Here is a 19,152-nt window from a genome sequence, read left to right on the forward strand (position 1 = left end):
ACCAGGAAAGGTTAAAGGACCTTAACATGTATAGCTTAGAAGAAAGAAGAGACAGAGGGGACATTATAGAAAGAGGGCATAGTTTTAAATTAGAGGGGGAAAAGGTTTATGCAGTAATTTCAGGAAGTATTACTTTATTGAGAGAGTAGTGGATGCATGGAATAGCCTTCCTGCAGAAGTGCTCGCTGCAAATACAGTAAAGGAGTTTGAGCATGTATGAGATAGGCATAAGGCTATCCTTCATATAAGATAGGGCCAGGGACTATTTATAGTATTCTATGGGCGTACTTGATGGACCGAATGGTTCTTATCTGCTGACACATTCTAAGTTTCTATAAATAGGAAAAGAAAAAACAGCAGTAAGTATATTATTCTTTATTAAGCAGCATTGACTGCAAATATCACATTTACCATACAAATACAGTTACTTTAAAGTCCAGGTCACATGTGAGTGCCTAACAAGACAGCGCTTCACTTGTACGTTTTCATGTGCCACAATCCATCATTCAGATAGTGGATGTTTTCAATGCCAATTCCTTTATTCACCTTCTCACTGTAAAAACAAAAGGTTTGTTTACTTTGTGTCATGTACTTTAGTCCTGTTCCTAGATAGATACCATTATTCAGTATATCCTGTTGCTCGGTAAGATGCACACACCTGTTTACACAGGGCTGTCACATCTTCCAAATGAAAATTTGCATTCAAGGTGCAGAAATAGTTTAGGTGAGGGGATTAAGGGGAAATGGGTCTGGTAAATGGGGTGAGAGATATTTCACTAATGTTTGCTTGTGCTATTGAGTTATGCAATTTGATATAAGTATGATGCCTAAATTAGCACTTATTATTTAGTAAAACTTACATATCGTCTGCAGACATCTTCATGACACCAACACACAGGGCGTGCTGTTTTCCCTCTGCCATTATTGCCTGATTCCAAAGGTTAAGACACCAAAACTAAAGCTTGAGAAGATTCTGAGGTTATTACAGTCACCAAGAAAACAAGAAAAAGTAATAACCATTGTAATACTATTATAGCTACTCAACGTATGCCAATGTGCTGCAGATGTAGCCTATAGATGATGTCCAAAGTTGGGTGCTGATTTGTTACTTAAGGGGCTTCACACATACAGTATCCGGCGCATATTTCATCATAAACTAAATGATTGGACACCATCACATCTGTAGCAAATATGTGCAGGATACTGTACGTGTGAATACAGTGAACGTACCCTTAACCCCTGAAGGACGCAACCCATTTTGGCCTGTGAGCTTTTAATAACCTTTTTTTTTTTTCTACAGACACATATAAAGGCTTTTTCAGTATATGTGGCTGTAAGACGGCAACTTTTCATGCCGTGATCAGTAGTTTTTATCGGTACTACTTTTGCGTATGTGACTTTTTGATCACTATATTTCCTTTTTTGGGTGATGTGATCAAAGATCTGCAATATATTTTTATTTTTTTTTTATGTTTACGCTAACCATACAGGATCATAAACATTACATTTTTATAGTTTAGACATTTCTGTACGCAGCAATGCCATATATCTATTTTTGTAAAATGGGAAAAGGGGGTGATTTACATTTTTAATTAAAGGGGTTATCCAGCATAAGGTGATTTTAGTACTCACCTGGCAGACAGTACTGGGGCTTGTCTTGGGGCTAAATGGCTATGTCATGAGATTACCATAACGCCGTGGCTAGCTGTTTGTGAACTAGTATTTCCTGTTTGACTTTTTTTTTTTGACTGCAAATCCCACAATTCCATCTTCCTCTCTCCCACACATCAGCCACCCTACCAACTGAAACAAATGAGCTGCATCCATTCAAATCAGTGTGGTTTTCAATCAGAGCTGTTGCATTAGTTGCAGATTGATCCCTCCACCCATTGAAGCAGACAGGCTCCTGTCATCAGCTGACTAGTGAGTCAGGTCTCGGCCGCATTGCAAGCTGGGAAAAATCTGAGACAACAGTCATTTTGTATGCTGGTAAAAATAAATATTGGGGTGAAAATCACAGAAGAATTGTGAGAAAACCGTCACACACAGGTACAGACACTATATTATGAACTACACTAACTTTACAGCCCCTGTAGCAAAGTCAAATAAAAAAAATTCCTGGAATACCCCTTTTAAGTCCCCATAGGGGACTATTAATAGCATTCACTCAATAGCTATTACTGTTCTATGCTATGCATTGGCATAGCACTGATCAGTAATATCGGCGATCAACTTGTACAGCCTGCTCGAAGGCAGACCATGCAAGTAGATCCAAGAATGGTGGCAGGTAAGGGGACCACTGGCTGCATCTTGATACATCAGACCCCCACAATTGCGCACCAGGTGGTCAGAAGAGTCAAGGCCTGGCTAATACTTTAGCTGTAGCGGTCAGTATTGATCAAGGCATCTAAAGGGTAATGCCGGACATAATCGTGATCGCTGATGTCCGCCATTAGCAGCAGATAGCAGCCGGGACCAATTGTACATGCTGCAGAGCAAAAAAGTATGCCCTGGTCTGCAAAGTACTAGGCAGCAAGGGCGTACATTTATGCCTTGCATCCATTAGAGGTTAAAAAGGACCTGTGCTAAATAAATAAATAAAAATAAAAAAGTGTTTTTTGTTTTCATTTTATAGCGTTAAAATCCCCTGTAAGTAATTGTAGAAAATTATCGGGTATCTACCCACCACATGTATATACACAAGGCTTCCAGTCACTAATAATATATAAATAATGGGGGGAGTGAATAAAACTTAACTTTTAATAGATCGCTAAAAAAGTGTTAGCTTATAAGTGAATGTATCATGGAGAGAGACTAATGATGTCCCTCCATGGTCAAGACGCAAAACAATGACTACTGTTAAATGTCAGAGTGTGTCAGGTTATATATGATATCATCCCACACAATCCGATGCGTTTCGGCCACCATATGTGGCCGCCTCAGGGACTCAATGGTATCAGGCTATATCAATATGTATCATATTGAAACATCTGTTCCTGTAAATGTAGAAGACAACACACTAAATACAGTGGTCCCTCAACATACGATGGTAATGCGTTCCAAACGACCCATCGTTTGTCGAATCCATCATATGTTGAGGGATTGGTGCAATGTGAAGTATAGGAAGTTATACTCACCTGTCCCCGCCGCTCCGGACAGCGTCCTCACCGCTCCCGATGCTGTCCCAGGGGCTTCCGATGCTGTCCCGCTGCTCCGGCGTCTTCTTTCAAAACTTCTCTGGTGTCCGGGCCTCGATTTTGGTGACGTTATTACGTTGCGGCGCCGGGACGGCGTGTGCAGCGACGTAATAACGACACCGGAAAGCGAGGCCCGGACCCCGGAGAAGATGCAGAAAACGCCGGAGGATTGCGAAGTGGACCCGGAGCAGCGGGGATAGGTAAGTGAACCTGTCCGGGATGCTTAAACTGCTGACAGCAGCTTAAGCATTTTGCGCTGTCGGATAGCAGTTAATGCAATGGCCCCGACATATAAAAGCATCGTCTGTCGATTTGATCATATGTCGGGGCCATTGCATGTCGGGGGGGGGGGGGGGGTTACTGTATACAAATAGGGACCGGAGATTCAGTGTCCTTCCCTACTAATATCTGTGACCTAAAAGAATAGGTTCCCCAGGTCTTGAGGCACACAGTAAAACAATATATATATATATGCCTCTTTCCAGGTCTGGTCAGCCCTGCAAAAGAAATCAGACAAATGCCATCAGGCTATGTTAGGTGTACATGCCAATCCTGAGAGGCAAAAGCACATATCTTACTCACGGTTAGGAGTCTTAGTTCTCTCCTGTGCGACCCGCAGTAGCGGGGAGCCGTGCTGTCCCGCTGGCTACTCAGCGCACATGGAGAGCCGCCACGGCGTGTGATCTCATATCTGCAGTGCTGGGCTAATGACGCATCTTTCAGCCAATGCCACAGGCCGAGAGGCGTGTCAGCAGCTCTGGATCTCATAGCAGATGCCCAGCAGAGAGATTAACCCCTCTGCATCCAGGGCCGGACATGTAACATACTGTAATTATAAGCTGTAATCTTGCTATATTCAATAGGCTTAATGGCTATGTAGAATCACAGTAGTAGAGATGACCGGTCTTCATCATAAAGTGATAGCTAGTACATGCATGGTAGCAAAAAAAAAAAAAGGGGGGCGCTGTCACATCAGACAAAAGATGCCCTCCACTAAGAATCATGTATTTATTTTTATTTATTTTTTGGGGGGGGGGCTACAAAGTATTTTATTAAATAAATGTTCTCGTCCCTTCACTATGAGAGTTATTAAAGATATTTTTTAGATATACGTGTCTACACCCCATGATGGTTATGGGCAAGTTTAGTGATATGAAGCAGAGTTACACAGACTAGAGATCCCAGGATGGAGTCGGTTAGAGATTAAGGAAATTAGAGGTAATGGTGTAAGACACTGACAGGGGTCACCTCCTACAAAATAATAAAAGGGGACAGGGATATAACAGGTGCCTAGGGAGCCTAGTACTCAACCTAGTCAAGGACTATACTAGCCCCTATACCTAGGCGGGGTGAAACCTAGCCTGCCAAGCCCTACCAGTCCCTCAAAGGTATATATTGGGGTGTCCTATCTCATGGGTTGACTACAACCCCCACTCACTGCCTGTCCAACACCCCAGGTGGATTCCCCTGTCACTTTGTCTCAAAACTAGTGAAGCAGTGTATTTCATCGAAGTCATTTTGTGTGACCGTATTGAGCGTGTATGTCCAGCGTTCCTCAAACTGTAACAGTACCCTGTCTAAATCCCCACCTCGGACAGATGGACGTATATACTTTCAATTCCATAGAAGCACAGTTGTTTAGCGTCGCCGCCATGAAACTGATTAATGTCTGGAAATAGCAGTATCTCTCTTGTTTCTAACGACGATGACGTGTTCCTAAACTCTTTTATGAAGTTCACGTATTGTTTTGCCTACGTATTTTAGGCCACGTGAACATTCGACTACGTAGACAACTGCCCTGGTTCTACAATTGATGAAATTAATTATTTTGTGAATGCGATTGGATCTTGGCAGCGACTCTGACTGTGTCTTTCATAAACGTGCATGCGCGGCAGTGTCCACAAGCAAACGAGCCAGCAACTGTGCCCTTATGATAAGTTATCTGTGGGTATTCTCCTACAAACGCTCGGAGATCCTTGTCCATTAACAGAATATCCCAATGTCGCTGCAGAACCTCCCTAACTGGTCCTGACATGTTTTAGAATGTGCAAATAATTCTGCATACATTCGACGCCTCTGTCCTCTGTTTGGGGATCAGAAGTTGTTCTCTCGGGTTGGTTTTAGCTACAGTGTGGGCAGATGCAAGTATATGATCAGGAATCTCCCTCTAAGATCCCTCGCCTGTGCCGTAAACTCTGCCTCCTCTGAACAGTTCCTCCTGAGGCGGAGATATTGCCCCTTCGGATTCCCCTTTTCAGGGAGCCCAGGTGGCAACTCTCCCACCTCCGGAGGCTGTTCATTGAAGTGGCTTTGCGGAAAAAAGATGTATTGAGGCCTCCATGTCTGTTTTTTGTAATGGTCACGTTCCAGGAAGGCCATTGACCGGTAGTCTGTAGTAAACGTGAAAGCGAGACCAATGTTATTAATGTTAATAAGCTCCATAAATCCCTTGAATTGTTCAAGAGAACCTGTCCACAAGATGAACAAATCATCTATATAACGTACCCACAGAGTAACAATCTCACTGAACCATTCTCTCTTCGACGAACGCTATTGTCACCTCCCACCGGCCTAAAAAGATGTTTGCCTAAGTAGGCACACAGGGACTGCCCATGGTAGTCCCTTTCAGCTGGTGGTAGTAGCGTCCGTCGAAGAGCAAGTAATTATGTTCAGGATAAATTCTATTAATTTCAAGATAAATCTATTCTGGTCCTCATGTACGTGGGATGTGTGGACAAGTAGTAACCCACAGCTTGGAGACCCTTTTGGTGCGGAATAGATGAGTACAGTGGTCCCTCAACATACGATGGTAATCCGTTCCAAATGAACCATCGTTTGTTGAAACCGTCATATGTTGAGGGATCCGTGCAACGTAAAGGATTGGAAGTTTTACTCCCCTGTCCCCGCCGCTCCGGACCCGTCACCGCTGCCCTGGATGTCGCTGTCCATCGCTGTCGCCGCGTCTCCGTGGTGTCCCCGCCGCTCTGGAATGTCTCTGCTACCAGGGTACGTCGCCATCATCACGTCACTATGCACACCGCTCCTATTGGATGATGGGACTGCGTGCGCGGCGACGTGATGACAATGATGGAGAGCGCCGGTGATGGAGGGGATCCCGAAAAGGACGCTCCGGAGCCCCGAGGACAGGTAGGAGACCATCACCGGAGCACATGGGGCACCGTAAATGGCTATCCGGCGGCAGCTGAAGCAGTCAGCGCTGCCGGATAGCCGTTTATGCGATGGCCCCGACATACAAAAGCATCGTACGTTGATGCTGCCTTCAACATGCGATGGCCTCTGAGAGGCCATCGCATGTTGAAATTATCGTATGTCGGGGGGGTCACTTTATAGTGCTTCTACATGAACCCCTACTAGTAACATATTGTCATCCACCTCAATCCCGTCCAATTTAGACTAACCCATGGTGTCACGGATTATGGAGGGGAGAGAAGTAACGAAAGGTCTGAGGACTTTATCCACATACACCCCCCCCCCCCCCCCCAAGCAGGTTGCACAGGAGAGAACTAAGACGCCTAACCGTGAGTAAGATATGTGCTTTTGCCTCTCAGGATTGGAATGGACCCTGAACATAGCCTGATGGCATTTTTGTCTGATTTCTTTTGCAGGGATGACCAGACCCGGAAAGAGGCTTATATATATTGTTTTACTGTGTGCCCCAAGACCTGGGGAACCTATTCTTTTAGGTCACAGATATTAGTAGGGATGGACACTGAATCTCAGGTCCCTATTTGTATATTTACTGTGTTTTCTACATTTACAGGAACAGATGTTTCTATATGATACAGATTGATATAGCCTGATACCATTGAGTCCCTGAGGCGGCCACATATGGTGGCCGAAATGCGTTGGATTGTGTGGGATGATATCATATATAACCTGACACACTTTGACATTACTCATTTAACAGTAGTCATTGTTTTGCGTCTTGACCATGGAGGGACATCATTAGTCTCTCTCCATGAAACATTCACTTATATGCTAACACTATTTTATCGATCTATTAAAAGTTAAGTTTTATTCACTCCCCCCATTATTTATATATGCTCCCCTGTAACCAATATATAGCGCTGCTTTTATTTTTCAGAGGCCTTTTCAAAAATTAAAGAAGCGATCCGATTGGTTGCTATGGGCAATTTGTCAACTTTCCTTCTGCCCAAGTTTTGATGAATCTCCCGTAGCGTGTCCTTAACAGTCAGTGGACACCACTATGATGAATGGTAGAAGTGTGTGTGGGGCAGTTAGAAGCTTTGCATTAAAACATACAAGACCTGGAAAAACATGTTGTTAATATCAATATTTCTAGGACGTCTATGCCAACACTATTTAACAGCCAAGCCTGACTTCAATTTTAGTTAAAGGATACAACAACTTTGTCAGCAGCTGCTGGGTAAAGCTTTGCTCCAGGTGATGTTAAACCAGGGCACATGATATTTGCTCCGCTCAGAACAAATTTTATTGCCCCTTTATCAACTTGCTGATGTGGAAGGATGAAAGGATCTACAAAAATGATAAAACAAACATTAAAACAACAAGCACAGAAGTGTTTATTTAAGTTGTCAATGCACAATTAGCTTTAAAGTGTACCTTAACTTAACATTTTTGCCAGCACAACATCTTTGGCGTTGGCTACATCTGAATATGACTCCTGACTACTCCATTACCTTTGTGCAGTACCTAAATGATACTTGACAACCACCATTTCCCATGTTCAATACCTTTATGACCTGTGAACCTCAATTTCTCATGTATAATAACCCTTATAGAATAATTTATAGCATATTACCTGTACTATATCTATACACACATAGCCAGTGAAATAAGTATTGAACATGACACCATTTTTCTCACTGAATACATTTCCAAAGGTGCTACTGACATGAAATTGTCAACAGATGTTGTTAACAACCCAAGTCATCCATACAAGGAAACCATAACAAGTCAGCTCAAAAATTAAGTTATGTATAATAATGTGAAATGACAGGGAAAAAGTACTGAACACAAGAATAGGAAGTGCAAAAAGGCATGGAAAGCTAAGACAACAGCTGAAATTTATCAGAAATTAAAAAGCAATCCAATCCCTTGTTAGTGCAAATTAATATGAGTTAGTTCAGTCCCAAATAATGGCCTCCGAAAAGGTCTTATTGCCAAGGTGTCACACAAGACACATCACATGACAGGTAAAAGCAAAGAGTTGTCTCAAGACCTTTGTAACCTAACTGCTGAAAAACATAATAATGGCGTGTGTTACAGGCACACTTCTAAGCTTCTGATTGTTCCAGTAAGCGCTGTTGGAGCCATAATACAGAAGTGGAAGGACAATCAGTTCACCAAAAATTTGCCTTGACCAGGTGTTCCTCACAAGAATAAAAAGAATAATCAAAAAAGTTGTTCAAGAGTCAAGGATCACTTGTGGAGACCTTTAAAGGGGTTATCCAGGAAAAAAATTTTTTTTATATATCAACTGGCTCCAGAAAGTTAAACAGATTTGTAAATTACTTCTATTAAAAAATCTTAATCCTTTCAGTACTTATGAGCTGCTGAAGTTAAGGTTGTTCTTTTCTGTCTAAGTGCTCTCTGATGACTCGGGAACCGCCCAGTTTAGAAGCAAATCCCCATAGCAAACCTCTACTACACTGGGCGTTTCCCGAGACAGGTGTCATCAGAGAGCACTTAGACAGAAAAGAACAACCTTAACTTCAGAAGCTCATAAGTACTGAAAGGATTAAGATTTTTTTAATAGAAGTAATTTACAAATCTGGTTAACTTTCTGGAGCCAGTTGATATATAAAAAAAGTTTTTTCCTCTAACCCCTTAAGGACGCAGAACATTTGGGCCTTAAGGACGCAGACAATAACATTTTTACGTTTTTGTTTTTTCCTCCTCGCCTTCAAAAAATCATAACTCTTTTATATTTTCATCCACAGACTAGTATGAGGGCATGTTTTTTGCGCGACTAGTTGTCCGTTGTAATGCCGTCACTCACTTTACCATTAAATGTATGGCGCAACCAAAAAAATACTATTTGTGTGGTAAAATTAAAACTGCAATTTTGCTAATTTTGTAAGGTTTTGTTTTCACGCCGTACAATTTACGGTAAAAATGACATGTGTTCTTTATTCTTTGGGTCAATATCATTAAAATAATACCCATGATAACATACTTTTCTATTACTGTTGCGCTTAAAAAAAAAAAATCGCTAACTTTTTAACCAAATTAGTATGTTTAAAACCCCCCTATTTTGAAGACCTATAACTTTTTCATTTTTCCGTATAAGCGGCGGTATGAGGGCTCATTTTTTGCGCCGTGATCTGTACTTTTTATTGATACCATATTTGCTTATATAGAACTTTTAATCCATTTTTTTATAAATTTTTTGGTGAATAGAATGTTATAAAAAAGCATCTATTTTGGACTTTTTTTTATTTTTACGTTCACCGTATGGTATCATTAACATTTTATTTTAATAGTTCAGATATTTACGCACGCGGCGATACCAAATATCTATATAAAATATTTTTTTAACACTTTTTGGGGGTGAAATAGGGAAAATGGGACAATTTACGTTTTTAATTGGGGGAGGGGTTTTTTCAAATTTATTATTTTTTTTTTTACACTTTATTATTATACTTTTATTTTTACACTTTAATAGTTCCCATAGGGGACTATTTAAAACAATCACTCGATTGCTAATCCTGTTCAGTGCTATGTATAGGACACAGCACTGATCAGGGTTATCGGTCATCTTCTGCTCTGGTCTGCGGGAAGGCAGATCAGAGCAGAAGACGCCGGGAAGGCAGCGGAGCCAGGTGAGGGGACCTCCGGCTGCCGTGCAGGATGATCGAATCACCGCGGGAGTGCTGCGGCCGATCTGACCATCCATTTTAGTGACCGCGATGCTGCAGATGCCGTGATCTGTATTGATCACGGCATTTGAGGGGTTAATGGCGGACATCCGCAGGATCGCGGGTGTCCGCCATTACGGGCGGGTCCCTGGCTGCGATCAGCAGCCGGGACCTGCCGCGCGTGATCCGGGCATCGCGCCGATGCTCGCGGTTATGCTTAGGACGTAAATTTACGTCCTGGTGCGTTAAGTACCAACGCACCAGGACGTACATTTACAGCGCTCGTCGTTAAGGGGTTAAAGAGTCCCTATTGTCACAAAGAAAACAGTACGTAAGGCACTCTGCCACTATGGCCTGTAGGCCCACTACGCAAAACTTTATTGCTAAAAAAAAAAAAAAAAAGCATGTTAAAGCTCATATAAAGCTTGCTGCACAACATTTGTAAAAGCCAGTGTAATACTGGGAGAATATAGTGTGGTCAGATGAGAGCAAAATTTTACTATTTAGATACCATAATATACACCATGTTTGGAGGAGAAATGGCCCTGCACATCACCCTAAAAACAATATAGCAACAGTGAAGTTTGGAGAAGCGAACGTCATGGTGTGGGACTGCTTTTAAGACAATGGTACTGGCACTGAAGATCATGCATAAAAGATGTGCAGACTGTTTGTGTGGACGAATGGGCCAAAAATCCCACCAGAGCAAAGCATGCTATTAGTTTCTTCATATAGGAGGCGTCTTAAAGCTGTCATGACCAACTAAGAAGTATGAAGTATTAATAAAATATCAGTAAGTGTGTTCAATACATTTTTCCTGTGTCACATACACACCTATTTATATTATATGCTCTGATTTATGCTACAGAGCAGTTATACCCAACATGTGGCTCTCCAGCTGTTGCAAAACTACCATTGCCAGAATGCCTTGCCATGCTGGAACCACAGGTTGGGGTCATTGCTATAGAGGCTCAAACCTTTTTTTCTTCTCCTTAGTAAAACTGCTGAGAGGCCCCCCCCCCCCCCCCCCCCAACACGTTCTATGCAGGCTCTAAAGAGGATAACTTCAATTCAAAGCTCAAAACCTGGTGTGAATTGTGACTACGTAAATAATCGCATGTAAAGGCTGATTCTACAAACTTACATTTATGAAGAAGCCTTAGTGTCGGATAGAAGGGACCCTCTCTTTGTCTGAAGAACAACAGTTCACCATTTACGGTTAATATTTCGATGTGTTCATGGCTGGAGAGAGAAAAATAAAATGACTATGTAAATCAAATTCATGGTCATGCTCTTATGTGCGAGCAAGAATGGCTCCCATTCAGATGCTTATCACTAGTTCACCATTGCTTTTTCCTATGTTTATGGACAGCAAGACAACCACTTTATTTCCACCATTCACAGATTACAGGCACCTAGCACCTGTATTGTACTGGAGAAGACAGCAGCTGCAACTATTCTACTTTATTATCTAAAGAACTTCCAGTTATGTTGATCAAAAGCAGCTAAATAAAAAAAAAAAGGAAGATTAGTCTTACCAATGGTAGAAATAGAAAAAAAAAGTGCAAGATAGGGAGAGTATAACTCCTGATGCTGTAATGGCCGATTCGTAGAAACCATATTCCTACTAACCCTACTCCCTTTAGCTCCATGACAGCACTATAAAAAAAATGCCATATTACATAAGGGTGTAAGGGAAGAGTAAAGCATCATCTTAATTTTAATTTAGCCTCAGTCTAGGCAGCAAATATTACTTGTTCTCCAGACAACCCTTTAAATGCTATGGAATGCACTGAATTATTATTTTTTAGTTATTATTTGTTTCCCAATGCAAAATTAACACCTTAAGGGCTAAGGCTATTTTGGCCTTAAAGGGGTACATACTGTTCCGAACGCTGGAGCCAGGGCCGGGAGCTCGTGACGTCACACCCCAGCCCCTCAATGCAAGAGTATAGGAGGGGGCGTGACTTTTTGATCATTTGATTTCTATGGCTGGCGTCACATCACGATTTGAGTGTCCGCTGCACAGATACCAATTCAGAAGCTCAAAAAATCTGACGAGCTGCAAAAATGACCAGATCACAGTTACTAGCTGACTACGATCAGGTCCGCAGCCCCATAATAGTTAATGGGCCCGCACGTCTGTACCAAGAAACGATTTCAGCTGATTTGAGCTTCTGAAATCTTAACTGTGCAGCGGACACTCAAATCGTGATGTGAAGCCAGCCTAATACTGTTCAGTGCTATGCATAGGACATAGCACTGATCAGTGTTACCGGTGATCTGCTACTCTGGTCTGCTCGATCTCAGACCAGAGCAATGCAGAAGACCCCAGGAGACGGACGGAGGCAGGTGAGGGGACCCCCGTCCACCATTTCAGATGATCGGATCCCCGCAGGTGATCCGGTCATCTATTTAAACATGTGCATTGCCGCAATCTGTATTGATCATGGCATCTGAGGGGTTAATGGCGGACATCAGCGCGATCGCTGATGTCCGCAATTAAGGGCGGGTTCCGGGCTGCTGATAGCAGTCGGGACCTGCATTGCATGACGCGAGCACCGATCCGACGCTCACAATCACGTACAGGACGTAAATGTATGTCCTAGTGAGCAAGGTACCTCCGGACCAGGACGTACATTTACGCGCATGGACGTTAAGGGGTTAAGAAACTTTATACATTATAAACTTCCAACCATTTTGCTGCTGTGAAGTGTGTGTGAAGGAGCCCCACAGACCTCCAGAAGCTGTTGGCCCAATGCTTGTCGTAAAGCTCACATAAAACTGCTTGCATGGGAGAAGCACATGGGCTTACATAGCAAACTCTAGACTCCTGAACATGACCAAAGTGCAGGCTTTTTATAACACTAAAGCAGCCATGTGGAACCTATATGGTGCAAATACACAAGAAATAAGTTCATAAAATGACCAAAGAGAAACCATTTTGCATATAAATAATTTTGCCCTTTGTATTGCTTTTCCCTGCATGGAAATGCTTCTCTTCTTGAAGATTGCAAGCTGTCTGCATCTTGTCTGCGCTCTGAGGCACAGAACGGAGATAACCACACCTCCCTCCCCCCTCCCCTCAAATATTTTCGTCTTTTTTTTTTTGATGGAGTAAAAAGGCTGCATTTTCAGGGTTCGTTTGCAAAATTAAAAAGAGACAGAGAACCCTAGTGGCCATGTTTTTTGAACCTTTTTATCATCTTCAGCAATCACTTTTTAATAAAGTATATTACAAAAAGCTTAATTTTTAAAGGAAGTATTAAATGGAAAAAAGTTGTTTCTAACGACAGTAACGCATTAAAACATATCCTATAAGTGTCTAATCGCGGGGTGGTCTGACCTCTAGGATCCTGCTGCCATTAGACAGGTTTTTAAATGTTGTAGTACCCTTTATCCAGATGGCAAGCATGGAAGAACTTACCATCGTACTATTTTGACAGGGTCCTTTTTTGGCATTATCTGATTGAGCCATTGGTCGATCCCAGGGAATTGGTCATTCAGCTGATTTTTTATGCCTTTTATTACAGATGTCTTTAACTGAATGCAATTGGAAACATTTTCCTTTTCATCAAATCTGCAAGAAAAATAAAAAATGTTAGATGAGTGGTACTTTGTCAACGAGTGTAAATGGAACAGAAAAACAAAAAATAAAGTAAAAAATGTTTAATGAAAGTTTAAAAAACACCCATTAACCTCTTCCATATTAAAAGTTTAAATCACCCTCCTTTTCCCATTTTCCATATAAAAAATATGGAAAAAAAAAAGATAAAATAAACATGTTCGGTATTTTATATTATGTTTCTGATCCTGCACTGTAAACAGCGTGAACGCAAAGAAATTCCAAACACACAAATTGCTGATTTTGGTCACATCACAGACCCAAATTTTTTACAAAATTTCACAAAAAACTATTTAAAAAAAAGGGGTCGGGGCAAAGCATTTTCAGTTTCAGTTTTCGGCCAAGCACAGCCACTTCCTATACAGTTCTGGGAGGATGGCCATAACATGCAGACACCAATGGATGCCCAGACAGGTGGGGTATCACATCTAGTTACATGCCATGAGTACCACTTAAAATGAGTTGTGTCATTAGGGGCAGCACCATACAGATTGGAGACACCACTGCAGTCAGTAAGTCACCATGGTCTGGCCCTAGGTATCCCCATAAAATAACAGATTTTACCAGGGGAAGCCACTGCTAGTGGAATGTAACATAGTTTGCAAGGTTGAAAAAAACACAAGAGTTCATCAAGTTCGACCTAGAATCCTACTGTGTTGATCCAGAGGAAGGCAAAACCCCCATGAGGCTGATGTAAATTACCCCATGTCAAAGGAAAAGTTCCTTCCCAAGACCAATATAAACTCAGATATCGTTTTTTTTTTAGGGCCGATACCAATAATCGGTGGAGGTTAGGGCCGATAACTTATACCGATATTCCGGTATAAGTTATCGGCTATTTAACTCCCACGCAACACTGCTGCAGATCATTGATTTAAAGCGGGCGCTTTAAATCAATGAACTGCAGTGGCTTTTGCGGTGCCACAGGCCGCCGCCGCCACCCGCTTCTCTCCCCCTGCCTGTCCGGGGGTCCTGAGTCCTATCACCGCCACCCCCTACCGCTCCCCATACCGCCCCACGTCGCACCCCCCACCGCACCGCCCAGGCCCCATTGCCTCCCCCATCCCCGGTTTTATAATTACCTGTTCCCGGGGTCCACTCTACATCAGGCTCCGGTGGCGTCCTCCTGAGCTGTCACTGTGCGCACTGACGGTGACGTCACGTCACTCGTCATTGCGCACAGCATAACCCAGGACGCAGCAGGAGCCAGAAGTAGCGTGGACCTCGGGCCCCGGGAACAGGTAATTATAAAACCGGGGATGGGGGAGGCAATGGGGCCGGGGCGTTGCGGTGGGTCGGGGGGGGGGGGCTTACGCGGGGCATTATCCGCAAGGTAATTGCCAATACCGATAATGCCCAAAATCGTGATTATCGGCCAATAATTTCGGCCAAACCGATAATCGGTCGATCCCTAATATAAAGATCAGAATAAATCTCTGGATCAATGTTCTATCCCCTGAAATCTAGTATCCATTACCTGTAATATATTTTTCCAAAAAAAAACAAAAAACATTCAGGCCCCCCATGAATGTGTTTATTGAGTCAGACATCACATCATGTGGCAGAGAGTTCTATTGTCTCACTGCTCTAACAGTAAAGAATCCCTGTGTACGATGATGGTGAAACCTTCTTTCCTCTAGATGTAAAGGATGTCCCCTTGTCATGGTTACCGGCCTAGGTATAAAAAGATCACTAGAAAGATCTCTGTACTGTCCATTCATATATTTGTACATTGTAAACAAATTGTCCCTAAGACGTCTTTTCTCCAAACTAAATAACCCTAATCTTGATAACCTGTCTTGGTCCTGTAACCCTCCCATACTATTAATTTCCTTTGTCACCCTCCTCTGCACCCTCTCCAGTTCAGCCATATCCTTCTTATATACAGGTGCCCAAAATTGAGTACAATACTCCATATGTGGTCTGACTAGTGATTTATACAGAGGTAAAACTATGTCCTTGTCCCGAGCCTCTATGCCTCTCCTGATACATCCCATGACTGTTAGCCTTGGCAGCCTCTGACTCCTCAGACTGCGCCCCACAGTCTGTCTTGCGTTCACATGGAGTAAATAAAGAGTAATTCACGCCAAAAAAATAACAGGCGGAAAAAAGAATTTAATTTTCCCACAAAATTTGTGCGAAATTTTCACTGAATTGCGTGCAGAATTGCGCGCAGAAATGGGGAAGAAAAGAAGTGAAGGGTTTTTCAGCCATTTCTGCACGAATTCTGCGCGAAAATGATGGCGGGCGGAATTTTTTTTTTACCATTGACTTCTATTGATTTCTGCTAGCGGATTCCGCTTGAAGAATGAACATGCTCATTCTTCAAGCGGAACGGAATTCAGCGTCAGAATTTCCGCAGTGTGAACAGGACAGCGGAAAAAACATTAAAGTCAATAGGCAGAGAAGAAGGGGGATATTTCCTAATCTAGTCTATTCTGGGTATGCTTATAGACCAGCGTATGTGGTAGTCTCCTGTCTGTTGTGCTCCTAATTTATCAAAGGTCTCACAGCCCTTGATAAATTCTGTGCTCAGACTTCAGGGTCTACAGCTTAAACTGCATTTAGACCTGCTCCATCATGGTCTGACATTTCAGCGTATTTTGGGCAGATGCGACTTGTCGCACTTGATAAATTCAGCACCAATGCATTTTCCAATGCATTTCCGTCTAAAATAGACTTGCATGCATCATGTTCTAAAAATCCTCTACAGCAAAAGTCACAGAAGTGTCGCAAATATTTAGACTGCGACTTTCTGTGCGACAAATTTAGACAGGAAAAACCAGTCTAAATCCTTTGATAAATATCGCCCAATGTGCATTAATTTGGAGCGGAGAATTCAAGAGGAATTACTCCGTGTGAACGCACCCTAAGCCAGTGTTTCCCAACCAGGGTGCTTCCAGCTGTTGCAAAACTTCAACTCCCAGCATGCTCGGACAGTCTTTGGCATGCTGGGACTTGTAGTTTTGCAACAGCTGGAGGCACGCTGGTTGGGAAACACTGGTCTAAGCAGTGGGACATAGGGAAAAACTGTCCCCCTGAGAAAATGTAGCGGGGATGGAGTTAGAGGTAGCAGGCTGTAAAGAATAAACTGGGTCCCTGTGCATAGGGTCACATTCTGCTACAGGGACACAGTTTTCTTCATTACATCAGGACAGTTCCAATACAGACCCCATTAAAGTCAGCGATGATCCATTGGATCCTATATGCAGAAGACAGGTAACCTCTGCTTACACCTAGTGTATGATATGAGCATATAGAGAAAGGATCCTCTGAATGAAGGTGCTTCTCCCAGTAGATTTATGGCTAATATTTTAATATATTGCAATGCATTTCAATCCCAAACTGGGATCTTCATCAGGCAGTTCGGGATTGAAACGTATTGCAATATAATAAAATCTGAACCATACATCTACTGGGAGAAGCGCCTTCATTCAGAGGATCCACTCTCTATATGCTGGTATCATTCCCCTCCCGGATTCACTGATGTCACCCCCGGGAGTTACTTGTTGCGGCCTTCCCACATCTTTCTCTCCAGACGCCACTGTAGGTGTTTTGCCCTGAGCACAACATCCAGGGGTAAGGTCCCTATACAGTGATCCCTCAACTTACAATGGCCTCAACATACAATGGTCTTTTCTGGACCATTGTAACTTGAAACCAGACTCAACATACAATGTACAGACAGTCCATATCTGCGAAACATGTCAATCGCTGGAAGAACTGACCAATCAGAATGGGCATTTTACTTGTAAAAACCCTATATTACTGAAGTGCATGCACTGACTAATGTCTGGTAGCGCCCCCTACAGTACAGGGAGGTATTACATGTTCTGTACTCTTTACCTGTACCATGGTTAGCTGCTCCTTTGGACACCAGGTGAGGGCGACTCCATGTTACTTTTTTATTTATTTATTTTTAGGACATTGTGTATTCTGTACAGAACCCTGAAGAAGCTCCTGTCCTCTACATAGACCAGCATTTCCCAAACATGGTGCCTCCAGCTGTTGCAAAACTACAACTCTCAGCATGCCCGGACAGCCTTTGGCTGTCCGGACATGCTGAGAGTTGTAGTTTTGCAACAGCTGGAGGCCCCCTGGTTGGGAAACACTGACAGTGATTTACAGTTCCCAGCAGTTCTTCCTTACTTTTATATGTAAGGATTTGTTTTATCTGTATTCGTTATCTACTTGTTTATCTTTAATCCTCACTTTTTCCTATTTTTTTTAATGACATTTTGGGGCTTCAGAACCAATTACCAGGTTTCCATAGAGTTCTGGTCTCAACATACAATAGTTTCAACATACAATGGTCGTCCAGGAACCGATTAATATTGTAACTTGAGGGAGCACTGTAGTTGTTTTTACACTATTTCACCTTCATAACGGTCCTCACTAGGGGGCGCACCCCGTACTGCTTTTTCTTACTCCATTTATACACCTTGAGAATTGAAGTAAGAGTCCCTGGAGTTTGTCCAGCAGTGTGAGCCGGAGTGATCCAATGTTCTGCGTACAATGATGGTCTGTCAGGAGAACACCTGTCACCCCTGCACCCTCGTGTGCCCCCTGCTGTATACCGCTCTATACCCCATATAACGCACTACACACTTACTTCTTAAACATTCTGACGCCTTCAAGGAACCGCTGGCAAATGGAAATGTTGGGGATGAAAGTCTCACATTCGGGACAGGACGAACAGTGGCCCAACTACCATGCCGGTTACACCACGCAACTACAAAGCCTGCCGGAAGTGAGGTAATCAGGGCGGAAGCTGAAAAGTACGGGCGGAAAAGGTCCTCTGTGGGCGGGATGTAATGCAACACGGTCTGGAGTCTGTTGCTATGGAGACGCTATGCCTGTTTGACAAAGGTTCTATGGCTGTTATATGAAAACGTGCACTTCCCTGGGACACCCATAGAGGGCTTTATAAGGAACGTCATGCCATGCGCTGCAGCGCACCATATCAATCACATTCTGGGATACAGCCGACCATGCTGGGACATGGGCACACATGACAAGCTCTTGAAGTTATGGCTACTTTGCATTGATCTCCCCGTGAATAATAGACCAAATAAAGGCATCTGAATATAGTCCTTGTACTGCAGTTCCAGCTGTTACTAACTAGAGAGTTATGGGTTGGGCCGGGTATATAAAGGTTTGCTGGATGTGTAAATGAAGCACTGAATAGTAATATAAATATGATTATCTGCAATGCAATTCTCTGTGTTTCACTTTAATTCCATTCCATGCATATGTTACAGTTAAAGCTGGTTTTTAGTTTAAACTGATTTTCCCTAGGGAAACCCAGTTTTTACTAAACACCTTTGTGAAAACTAGAATTGACTGCTCTTCCTTAGTGAAAACCAGTTTTAACTTAACTCCTTTTTGAAAACTAGGATTTACTGCTTTTCCCTAGTTCAGACAAGGTTTTTACTTAAAGGAGAACTCCGGAATATAAAAATTGTGG

The 19,152-nt window shown here is 42.7% G+C and overlaps 1 protein-coding gene across 1 annotated transcript; it reads right to left on the reverse strand.

Annotated features, from left to right (window-relative positions):
- Positions 1-360: 360 nt before the first annotated feature.
- On the reverse strand, positions 361-18,504 carry MCTS1 (MCTS1 re-initiation and release factor). The gene is made up of 6 exons (XM_056539843.1): positions 18,298-18,504; positions 13,488-13,640; positions 11,205-11,302; positions 7,582-7,715; positions 861-928; positions 361-553 (listed from the first exon to the last, which is right to left on the reverse strand). Exons 1-6 carry the CDS (start codon positions 18,306-18,308, stop codon positions 472-474), a joined length of 546 nt encoding a protein of 181 aa, XP_056395818.1. The 5' UTR covers positions 18,309-18,504; the 3' UTR covers positions 361-471.
- Positions 18,505-19,152: the final 648 nt, after the last annotated feature.

The sequence above is a fragment of the Hyla sarda genome, chromosome 9 (genome assembly GCF_029499605.1).
Source record: "Hyla sarda isolate aHylSar1 chromosome 9, aHylSar1.hap1, whole genome shotgun sequence".
In the NCBI taxonomy this organism is placed as follows: domain Eukaryota; kingdom Metazoa; phylum Chordata; class Amphibia; order Anura; family Hylidae; genus Hyla; species Hyla sarda.